General features: G+C 44.3%; 1 protein-coding gene across 1 annotated transcript in view; it reads left to right on the top strand.

Moving 5' to 3' along the window:
- The first annotated feature begins 2,333 nt into the window (after positions 1–2,333).
- Positions 2,334–11,955, top strand: part of tspoap1 (TSPO associated protein 1) — a 67,141-nt gene continuing 57,519 nt past the window's right edge. The window contains exons 1-3 of the mRNA XM_030361090.1: positions 2,334–2,550; positions 3,225–4,281; positions 7,883–8,137. Of these exons, the coding sequence (XP_030216950.1) occupies positions 3,382–4,281; positions 7,883–8,137 (1,155 nt within the window). The 5' untranslated portion in view covers positions 2,334–2,550; positions 3,225–3,381. The remainder of the gene's footprint in view (positions 2,551–3,224; positions 4,282–7,882; positions 8,138–11,955) is intronic.

Here is an 11,955-nt window from a genome sequence, read left to right as displayed (position 1 = left end):
AAATGCTTGTCATTCCCTCCTTCTGATAAAAACAAAGTTTATTCAAACAGCATTGTTACAACCATGCGAATGTTGACACTCTTGAATTGCATGCTTAGTGTTGGGCAGACTTAAAGCAAGAGCTTTCAAAGAGCTAATCCGTCCCGTGCCACGGTCAAATGTGCTGGAGGCTCAGTGTTAGCTTCATCAAGGCCTGTTTCAGAGATTCCATTCGCAGTACGTCCAAATATAAGGGAGCTGTTTCAGTCAGCTAATCCCCCACTCTGGAAAATAATAGAACTGGCCTAAAGATAAACTTCAATGAATTGTATTGGCCTGTATAAACATCTATACATGTAATGACCTACTAAGCATAAAGCTAAAAAAGGTTGCTCTGCATTATTCTTATTTCTATTTTGATTTGAATAAATTGATTTGAATAACAGGATGTAATAATTGTGAAATGTTTCGCCCCTCTAGACGCTGGTTCATTGAGGTGATGGGGACTCGCCTTGGTCAGTGTGTTAGTAAGCTAGGATGATAAGGAAGGGTCTGTTGTTAGAGCTCTGTTCTGTGCCCTGCTCCTCTGCAGCAATGCCTCTTGCCAAGTCTGCTGTAATGAATAGAGGAGAGATGGGATTAAGCCGTCCAAGGACTGACCAACTCTAACGCTCGCTCTCTCTTTCTCTCTCTCTCTCTCTCTCTCTCTCTCTCTCTCTCTCTCTCTCTCTCTCTCTCTCTCTCTCTCTCTCTCTCTCTCTCTCTCTCTCTCTCGTTGTCACCCTCTTTCTCTCTCTCTCTGTCATATATTCCTACATATCTCTTTCTTGTTCTGCTCTTTTGAATATCCAATCTTTTTCCTTTGTACAAGACACTCATATACTAAATATACACTGTATATGCAGAATAATAATTATAAAACCTTTGGCAAAATGCTGAACTTTGAACAGGCTCCATTTTTCTTTTCTTTTTAATTGGAGCATTGCTTTTACTCTCAGAGAATTAGCATTTTCATTGTTCAAAATGACAAAACGGCAATCGAGCCCACCCATGTTATGTCAGAGCTTCCTCAAGGATTCTCTTTCTCAGAGTAACACGTGAAGTTCAAGAGGACACACATTCTATAGCTCCGATGTGGCATCCTGTTTCCTTTTAACTATCATTTATGTGTTTCATTGTCATATACTGCTTTTCAAAGTTGGTCATGGAAGAGTGTTGCAACATGGTTTTAAATGTATTCCTTATGCATTGTGAAAGATCAAGAAGTATTAATACACAATGTTCTTTAAGAGCGGTCTTTGCTACATTATCTGGTAGATTGTATGGTAGATATAATCAGCATGGTTATGGAATTTCTATATTTATACACGTTTGACTTAGCAGAACAAGTGTGGGACAGGTGCAGAATATGTCACATAAAGATTGTGAATGAAAAATGTCTTTGACAGGAAGTGTGTTTTGTCCTTTGTGTGAATAACTTTGAGGGAATCTGGAAGGAGAATTCTTGAAAAAATATATTGATATATCAATATACAGACGTACATAATAACAACATAGAAAGTACATAATAACTGCATTTGAATTTATTTTACACTTATTATAAATGTTTCTCCCCCCTTTAGCAATGGCATTGCTGACCATTTGCAGTTGACTGGTATTATGTCATCTTGTTATGTTGGGGAACATTTAATTGTTTAAAACTCGATGGCCTTCTCTGCTGCAGTACCTCTAGCCAAATCTCTCTCTCTCTCTCTCTCTCTCTCTCTCTCTCTCTCTCTCTCTCTCTCTCTCTCTCTCTCTCTCTCTCTCTCTCTCTCTCTCTCTCTCTCTCTCTCTCTCTCTCTCTCTCTCTCTCTCTCTCTCTCTCTCTCTCTCTCTCTCTCTCTCTCTCTCTCTCTCTCTCTCTCTCTCTCTCTCTCTCTCTCTCTCTCTCTCTCTCTCTCTCTCTCTCTCTCTCTCTCTCTCTCATTATATAATTTCAGATTCTACCCGTTTTTATGGAGTATGATGCCAAACACCACCTAGTGGCCATGGAGGATCTACGGAGGATAAGAAAGACATCCAATGTGCTCTCGCTTTTACTGTATAACAACGCAATACCCAGCACACGCACCGTGGCCTCATCTGAGATTGAGAATGTTAGAATAAGAATAATTAAACATTTAGAAAAAAAAGTAAGGCAAACGTCCTTAAAAGCTCAAAATAAATAAAACAAAGCTCAAATTTGCACGTGATAAATAAAAAAAAGATATGAAGGCAAAGCCTACAATGTATTATAATTAATCGCCTTGGGAGAGTGCATCGAGGCACTGGCGGTCTGCAGCCACTAGTGGTCAACCATCCCTCACAATATGGTCAAGCTGGCAACCGTCTGAGGACTGACCGGTGGTTTCGGTAGAACCGGAGGAGCCCTCCTCGCGATGAGGGGGTACCTCCATGTGTTTCAGTCCAGCGTACCTCTGACAGATAGGACGTCATGCAGGTCTCAATGGGATTGTACCATCGACAGCTTCAGCCTGTAGATTGGGGTCTCGGAGATAACGTTAGCCCCTAAAGAAAAGTTGATAACGGGTGAGTCTCTTATCGCTTAGTTGTGCGTTAGATCTGCGGGTCGACATACACCTAAAACAGCAGGTTTGTAAACTAGGGTTGTAGTATATTTAAAATGTACGACCACAGAGGCCAGGCTGTTGGTTTGGACTGACTAAATAGCTGTCTTGTAACATTAATTAGTCTAACTAGCTGTGCTGTTGTGGGCTAACTTCACCTGGTTAGCTAGTTAGCCACATACCCCGGGGCTCTCCTTCACGTCGATAAAAAAGTGTCACTGTCGTTGAAATGTTGGACATAGGACTTGAAGGTGTCCGTTACCGTTAGGGGGTTTCGTTGCAAACGGATAGCTTCTCCGCCTCCCTGGGAGTAAAGAAACCCGCTACTTGTTGCTTCCTGTGCTTAACGTCAAGGGTAATTTAGTCATCATACGTAACCGTACACATTCGATCTCTAACGTGTGTATGGTCTTCCTCACAAGGCCTCATGTCACACAGTTCTCTAATAATAACCACGTGATCTTGTGTTGACTATTTGATAAAACGTCATGCTGCATCCACACCGTCCAAGGTAGTGTTATCCATTTAGGAGCTATACAGCTTGTTATTTGAAAGATTGCGCCATTTATGCACAGAAAATATTGAAATATTTCTTGGAATGCTACTCTGACATAGTGTGTTTTCTCATCTTTTCAGCATCCTCGTCTGACCATTGCATGCTGCATGTTTAATTTCTTCATCATCACACAACTTCATCCAGTCCGATCGCTGTTTTCAACTCTGTTACATGGTTCTGTAGAATTACCTAAAACTTCTCTTCATCTATCGCTTTGTGTGCTGTGAATCTGTCACCATGAAGCGAGACAGGGCTAACTCCACGCTATCACTGTCCTCAAAGAAACAGTCCAGGGACGGGACGAACCGTGACCAAGAGTTAGAGCGGTTGCGGGCTGATCTGGAGGCTGAGCAGAGCCGCAGACAGCGGGCCCTGTGGCGTTTCTCCGGGGAGCTCCGGCATCTTCGGGAGGAGGCCGAGTCTGAGCTTCAAAGGGCCTGCAAGGAGTTGACCTCCAGGCTGGCTTGTCAGAAAGCCACCCTCAGTCCTCCTAACTCCAAGCCCCCTGCCCGACTCATCCAGAACGCCCCCATCCAACGGGATAACGTCGGAGGTCATGGAAAAGATGTGCCAAGCAGGAAGGCCGGGTCCTGTCGAGGCACTGGTAAAACCGATCACAAGCTGCAGCAGCTCCTGCTGAGGTTTTACCAGGAGGTCCACGCGGAGGAGGAAGTCTACGACCCGCGCGACAGGGAGGAGTTTGAGCTGGATAAGGCCTCCTTCCTCTGCCGTCTGCTAGAGAGCCAGGGCAGACCATCCAAGGGGAGGCAGAGCCACAGATCTGAAGCGACTTTAAGAGCTCCGAGTCAGGGGCTCAGAGGCGACCACAGCTGTCCTCCTAAGCCTCCTCAGAACTCGCCCAGGTCCTCCACACACAGTCCCCAGAGCGCTACCCCACCAGCACCCCAGAAGAAGCCCAGGCCGGGGCGGCCGGACGTGCCTTCAGGGTGGGACGCCTTTACGGCCCACCATGTGTCCACTGTGGTGTTAGGGGACACCTGTTGTAGCGGAGCCCCGGACCCCGACCCCCCAGACTGCTCTCCTCATGCGGGTGGTAACCCCCAGCCTTCAAACCACTCCACTGGATCAGAGGAGGAGTCACCTCCATACAAATGGTCAGAGAGAGCCATGGACCAGGTAAGAGTATAATACGCATCACCCTAGGCTAACATACCCTGTCTATACATATATGTGCATAACGATTGTGATAAGCTGCCAACTAGGATGCAATTCGGCGTTCTTAGATTGTCTTTGTACTCGAAACATGAGATCAAAATATTTTTGACACCTTGATATGTGCTCGGTAATTATGACACTTCCTTAATAACCCATATTCAATGAATCTACTTTGACAAGCTGCTGCCGCTTGTCTGTGCACAAAGTGAATACAGGTGGTAAGGCTGGACGCCCAGTCATTCTGATTTGGCACATCATTTTGTGTCACAATTGTATTGCAACGGTCTGGAGATGCAACAGAGCCACTGAACGGAGAATGAAATTCTGTCTGGCTGTAATGATGCAGCTACGCTCAGGCTTTGAGCTTAATCTAACTGGTTTCACACCCCTCCAAAGAGAGATGAAACCGCTTCATCCTCTAGGGAGCTAATTTATAATGACTCAGGCAACAATGGCAGCAGTAACCTGTCAAAAGGAAAGCAATGTTGTTGGTGATATTGGGAAGGCTTTTATGGTGATTTCTTATATTATTCGGATTATTTTAATAATGTCTTATATTTTTTGGCATGAGGGATAGCAAATGTGGGTTAGTGTTTTGGCTTGTCTTCCTATCTGGATCAAGATTACATGGCGAGGAAATTGAATAATGAATCAAAGGTTGAACTGGGCCTAGCTCTCAGAGCTCAGCCCCATGAGTGTTTGTTATGCACACATGCTAGATGCCACTCAGTGTCGAGGCCAAACGACTGTCCGGTCTGGGTTTGGAATGAAGGTTGATTTCTACAGGATTTCTTTTTTGTGATGTCATCTCATCAGCCCCTAGTTTTTATTGTATGTATAGAATATAGCATTTATACTATAGGAAAATGTATGGTTAATTTACAAATTAATAAAGGTTACGATATTACACGGAAATGGATTGAATAGAAGAAGTCTTCGCACCTTCGGTTAGGTTAATTCATTGACTATTTTTTTTTTAATAATTATTTTATGTAACTGTGACATTAGATTAACTTTTGGGTGTATATTTTTTCCAATAATTTTTTGACAAATTCCAAATGCATTGTACTTTTTTGCTCTTTGTGACGCTCAATGTTTGCATAAAAAGAACATCAGCTCCTTGATAGCAGAAAAACCCTTTGGGATGTCGTAAATTATGCAGGTCTATTTCTGAATGCTGTGCCACGCCTAGCCCCCCTAGAGATTTTGGGGGAATAGAATTTCTCGTCAACTGTTGACAGGAATCGCTTTGAGCGTGTTCCATAACCGCGTGACAGGCAGACGGCGAGATTCTGTCAGAATTACTTTCAACCTGACAGCATGTCACAACCGCTGAGCGGATTGGGGCTTGGATAAAGGTAGAAGGATTTAATATGACGATGCCATCATGCATATACTCTCACAAGCCCCTCACTGCCACTTTGCACTGGCTGATAACAGGCCCCCATTATGTGTTTGTTTTTTGAAGAGCATACGCACATGTGCAGCGCATGTATGATATGACGGTGTTGCATCTTGTCTATGCTATGAGCAGCTCTCCTAGCCGAGCTATGAACCGGAGATGAAACTAGGGTCATGGGGAGCATGTAGGGAGCGTGTTCAATCAATTCCCAACTCTAATGTTCCAAGAGCACTCTGTTATTAAGGTCCAAGAGGATAGAGGTATAGAAATAGGAAAATGTCTGAACAGCAACTTGCTCATAGGGAGAGATTGGTAATGCCTCTAGATGTTTTTCCTGTGGAGAAACTGCAATTCAGTTGAAAATGGGATTATTAGCTGTTGTTATTTTTAACCACACAATTTAGAATCTTGGTCATCACTAGACTCTTCATCTGTGGCTTTAAGCACACACACACACACACACACACACACACACACACACACACACACACACACACACACACACACACACACACACACACACACACACACACACACACACACACACACACACACACACACAGAGCCTGTCCGCAGCAGTCATTCCCTAAGGGCTCCAACAGTCTATCACTGCTAGCTGAATTGAGAGGCAATTAGGAGGTTTATCTTAAATGACTTTAAATTGATTTGATAAAATTGGAGTGGAGGGTCAGTAAAACTTGAGTGACCGTTGTGTTGCATAATGCATTATTTTTGTATCTAATATCTAGATTATATCGCATTTCTTAGATAAAACGACATTGGTGGAGAATAAATGGATACATGCATATTGGAAATAAAAACAATGAAACGCTCATCGTCCGATTGTGCTAATTTCAGTGGAGAATATAACCAAAACATTGCTGAGAGGCAAGCATGCGTGGTGAGTTCCCCGCGGCCTCCCCGTGTTGCAGTGTGTAATGCCTCTTCAAGAATCAATAGGCAGCCAACATCATTCCAGCGTCGTCTCCATGGAAACGAGCGGCAGCCGCGGTCGCAATTGGCCAAGTCTCGGGACCTGCCTTTCCCTGATAGGACGGCGGAAACCACTCTCCCCACCCCCTCCTCTGACAACCGCGACCGTCTTACACACACACACACACTCGCACACAGACACATCTCTACCAGCGTCGTCTTCTTTCTTCACCTACATGGAATCGGACTGTTTTTATCAAACGGTTTAACGTCTCAAAGCCCTTTGGAGGCGGAGGCCTAACTGACAGCGTGTGACATGGGGGAGCGATCGCTCCTGGACCCACCAGCGGCTTCACCTCGCTGGAAGACTGACGATTTGGAATAGCGACCTGTTTGAAGGCTTTTCTGTATGAAGTCACCTCTCTTCATCGCTGGCACGTCTCATCGGCTAGGCCTGCATGCAGTGCATCGACGACAGTCAGAGTCTGGACTGGTAGGGTATACCCCCACCACCACCACCACCCACAAACACCAACGCCATCCTCCACCCTCCGCTGCGCTCGCTGTTTCTTAAGGAGGGACCATGAGACCGCCTAGGAACTGGAGAAGAACGTAGAAGATTGTGGAGGCATGAAAAAACGTTTCCAGCCACACAAGGGCTCTCTTCAGAACACTGACAGGGTCTCTGTTTAGTAGGAGGATGCTCTGCCTCACAGAATCACCACTCGAAGCCCGTGCTGAATATGTATCCTATCCCACTGGACTCTGTTGACCTCTTTTCGGGAAACCTCGCAGGGGAAACCAGCACATCTCTAACCGCCTTTGTCTTGCAATGTGGTAAATTTCCACTGTTGATTGGTGACATTAAACGTTCTGCTCAAGTTCTATTTATATCCCTTTTTGAATTCCCTCTGGATGTGCTAATCTACGAGGGGCCATTCGCGGCCGCGTAATAACATGGAAACGACGACATTGCACTGAGCGATCGCGGCGGGGCTCTCTGACACGTAGATGCGAAGGAGACTCTTTGCTCCCTCTTTGAAAGTCTTGGAAAAAGGCGGGGGGAATTAGGGGGAGAGTGCGGTCACATCTCTGTGGTCTGTGGAGCGCGTCCACTGTGAAGTGATTTATGTAATTCCCCCCTTCAACAAATCAGCAGCCTGTGAACCAGGTCTTGGAAGGGCCTATTGGTTTTCGGGCCGTATTGATTTCAACTATGCTATTTGACTTCGACAGATAGTGATGTATGACCTGTGCACTCGACCTGAGCAGCCTAAGCCTGCCACTGAAGACACCCAGATGGATGGCCCTGAGGAGGCCGAAGCCCCCGAACCACAGCAGCAGAAGACTGAGGAGCAGGAGCCTGCCCTGGACCGGACACCCCTGGCCACCACCAAACTGGCTCCCACGTCACTGCTAGGGAAACGCCACCACTCTCTCTATGCAAACCTGAATGGTTTTGAGCAGGAGGGGATACGCAAGGTATGGTGGGGCATGACTTGTTCTGGAGCATGACTTGCTCTGAGTCTAGATAATGACTTTGTCTGGCGCATGACTTTTTCCAGACCATGACTTGGTCTGAAGTATAACTTTGTCCGGAGCATGACTTGGTCCAGAGCATTATTTGGTCTAGAGTGTGATTATGTCCGGAGCATGACTTGATCCGGAGAATGACTTGGTTTTCTACATCAGGTCCTTTTGCTGACTATCACTGGAAATGTGCTTGACTCAGGAGTTCAGAAGATGGGCCGAAGGGTTATTTGAAGTTGATTATTCAGGGTTATTTCAGCTCATTAAGTTTCAGCCTGGATGGATCAGGAAGATTTGCCCTTGCTGACAAAAAATATCCAATCCATTTCAGGATAGAGTTGCTCAGAATTCAAATACTTATTCAAATAATTGGAGTAAAATCTATTTCCCACAAAAAAATGTTGATCTATTAAATGTATATGATAGATATATTTGCTGCATATGTTCTTATCTAAGCTACAACAATTGCAACTTCTAATAGACTGTTGTAGATAGCAGGCAGTGGAAAACAGTCATTTAATTCCACAAACCAAACTCTGCTAGTTGTGCTGCAGCACTGAGGTCAAGATTGCGTAACCATTTGAAGTGGTCGGCCAAAACGGCCACGTTATCATGGCCACCAAGTTCAAATCAATACTCATAGGATCCCACAAGGCTTGATTGTCACTGGTCGATGATCATACGGGACAAGTTCAACTCTAAGCGACTAATATAACCGCTTAGACTAATATAACCGGTCCGTCTGGTCCACACCAGACGGACCAACTGCATGGGCTGGGGAGTAGCTGGGGTTCTATTAACACTAGTAATGATACGAGCATTGATAGCATGAAGTAGAGATGCTGTGTCAATACTGCACCGTGGTGAGTCAGCCTCTGGCAAACTTGGCGAGGAACCTGTGACAGTTAGTGTTGCTCACCCTTGACTTGTAACGCTTCAAATAATCACAACAGGGTCATGCTCGCTGCTAAAATGCTGTACACCGAGCTCAAATATCCTCCCAATGTGTTTCTACTTGTGTCTTAACATCGGTATGCACATGATCTTCTTTTTATAGACATAGTATATACTAGCTGCTATTTGGAGGCTTGGCTTACAACCGGTTTAAACCAGTTCCCTGGCTTATTATATATAGACCTCACTCACAGCTGTAAACTTGAATGTGAGAAATGTTTTGGTTTAATAAGATACTTTTAAGAACGTCAATGCATGAGAGAGCTTTTTATCCTCGCAGGACTAAAGAGAATCTTTTTTGTCGATTTCGGCTAATAAGAGCACCTAATCAATTTCCATGAGAAAAGAACCCTGACTAAATGCCTTTTTCAGTGGCAGGGGTTAGCCTCCCTTATCAATACCTTGGCTCATAATTGGGGATTGCAGTTGTCAGTTGGGAGTTGAGCTTGTGATGGATTGGATCGCTTACAGACAAGCGTTCATTGCACAGAGATGGGAATAGAGGGTGTGGATATGGGAGGACAGGCAGGGAGTTATGAATAGATGAGAGAGTGGATGGGGAGATATGAATATTAAGAGGATGAAGGAGCAAGGACACAGGCCCTGTCAGGCCCCACTGAAGGGTGGGCTATTGTCCGGAGGTATGTGTCGTTACCACAGATTATATTCTTTAAAGTAATTTGATGGTTCATAGGATTTTTCATTAAGGGTTCTTGGCCTCAAGAATAATGGAGAATAGACCTCCATTTGTACTTATTTAATTGTGTCACCCAAAGGCTGTAGTTTACCTACGTGTATGCATATTGAACTATAGCTCACCCTTGGTTTCATTATAATTAGAATGGTTTGGAAAACAGTATTCTGCCGTCCTATTTCCTTCGCTGTTGCATTTTACTAAGGGGATGCTGCTTTGTCCCCTGAAATATAAAAGTTATTAAAACAAGTTAATTATTAAAGACGGGTACAATCTGTCCGATGTGTACCGGTATGCCTTATTACTTTAGTCACAAGTGAGATCCCATCCTTATCGACCCCATGCAGTTTCCTTGTGCTAAGAAGTTCCCCGACTACACACCTTTGGTTGTCCATTGTTCTAGGCATGGAACTGAAATGGACGAGTTGTTTTCATGGCCGGTTTAGCTTCTAGATCAGAGGGGGATCCATTTCTCTACTACTGCGTTATGATCTGGTTGACTTGACTGACTCCTGTGGCTCAACCCCATCCCCACCTGTCTGGAGGCCATATGGCTGGCGGCTACCAGGAGGCTACAGCAGTGTAGCATCAGATACATGAATTAACAAGTAGCCCGACCCATATGAGGGCAAAGGATCTCCGATGAGAGCGTCATCGCCCTCCTTTTAAACATCCTCAGTCCCACTGGACCTCCGGTTTAGTTAAACTGTGTCAATTACTGTGGCAGGGGAATGGATTACCCTCAATTGAATGTCACAGTTTCTAGGCAATGTTTGAATCATCATTAGTGGCCCTGATAGTGACATCGGCATAGTTTCTAGTACCTACTCTACCGACGTCTTCTCGGTGCACTGGTGTTTCCATGGGAGAATGATTAGAAAGAGCTGAGGTAGGCTGAATGATGATGAAACCTTGTGGCAATCAGGGCTTTAATTGCACAAACGAAGCAGGGGCTTTTTGTGGCTTGTTTGTCAACCTTATTCAGATGCCACAGTTACAGCTCCCGTTACTGATTTACAAATTCAGCGATTACTGTTTCCTCTGCAGATTATGATGAAGGTTGACTAGTAGATAGATGCAATAACTGTAGTTTTGTTCAAGAGCGTAAAGCCAATACACTGTTTCTTTCTAGCAACGAGGTGCACAGACAATAGTGCTGGTATTGCTGCACATGGGAAGGCTACAATTCCTCATTTAATGTAGGGCTGAAACCCATTGGCTATCGGGTCCTAAATCTCTATGGTCTTCTTTTGTAATTTGTTAGTGTGGTATTTTTAGTTCCGTCCCTTTATCACTTCAATACCCGAGTGCCGTCGCTAATCACCGCCGTTACGCAAATGTATCATCGTTTAGGCTTGAACGCTGGCCGGTTGACCCCTCCGTCTCCCCTTTCTGTCTGCTACTGTCGGAGCCTAACACTGCGCGCTGATGGCGTTGACATTGACCCAACACCTCATGGGTGTTGGATTCGGTGTTTAGCAGACACATGACTCTGCCACAACAGGCCCCGCAGCTAAGCGCTGCTGACCCAGTTGGTCGCTGTAAGGCAACTAAAAGTGGAACGGTTCTTCAGAACATAAGGTTGTGTTTTAATAGTTTGGTTTGGGTAACTAGGGTAAACACAAGGGGAGGATAATGTGTCTGTGTTGGTTGAGAGTTGCAGTCCGCTGATACTGGTGAGGGATTTAGCTGCAGGGTTACTGGAAGACTAGAATCTAGAATAGAATATCCATTGTGGTATTGTTTTCAGTTATTAGACTTTTTAATTTTTGGCATTCATTGGAAGAGATTTGTTCATATATAATCGTTATAGATAAAGATCTCTGAAATATCTGTACAATGCTTGAATATGGCTTATTAGATCATAAGAAACTCTACTAGTTTATCAGTTTAAAATCTGTTTAATTAAATTGAACAATTGAAAGATAAGTGTATATAGATAATAGTGTAATATAGATCTATAACATAAACTAGATTCTCATTTCAAACCGCAATATATCTATATATCTATATACTGCTTTTGTGTATTTTGAACGCATGCTTGATTGAATATTTTAATCACGGCGTTGAATAGTAAAGCTATTGAATAATTGATGTGTATTGTGCTGGTTCCATCCCCAGT

The sequence above is a fragment of the Gadus morhua genome, chromosome 7, assembly GCF_902167405.1.
Source record: "Gadus morhua chromosome 7, gadMor3.0, whole genome shotgun sequence".
In the NCBI taxonomy this organism is placed as follows: domain Eukaryota; kingdom Metazoa; phylum Chordata; class Actinopteri; order Gadiformes; family Gadidae; genus Gadus; species Gadus morhua.
Note: the sequence above shows the minus strand (reverse complement) of the source record. Positions and strands in the feature narration are given on the sequence as shown.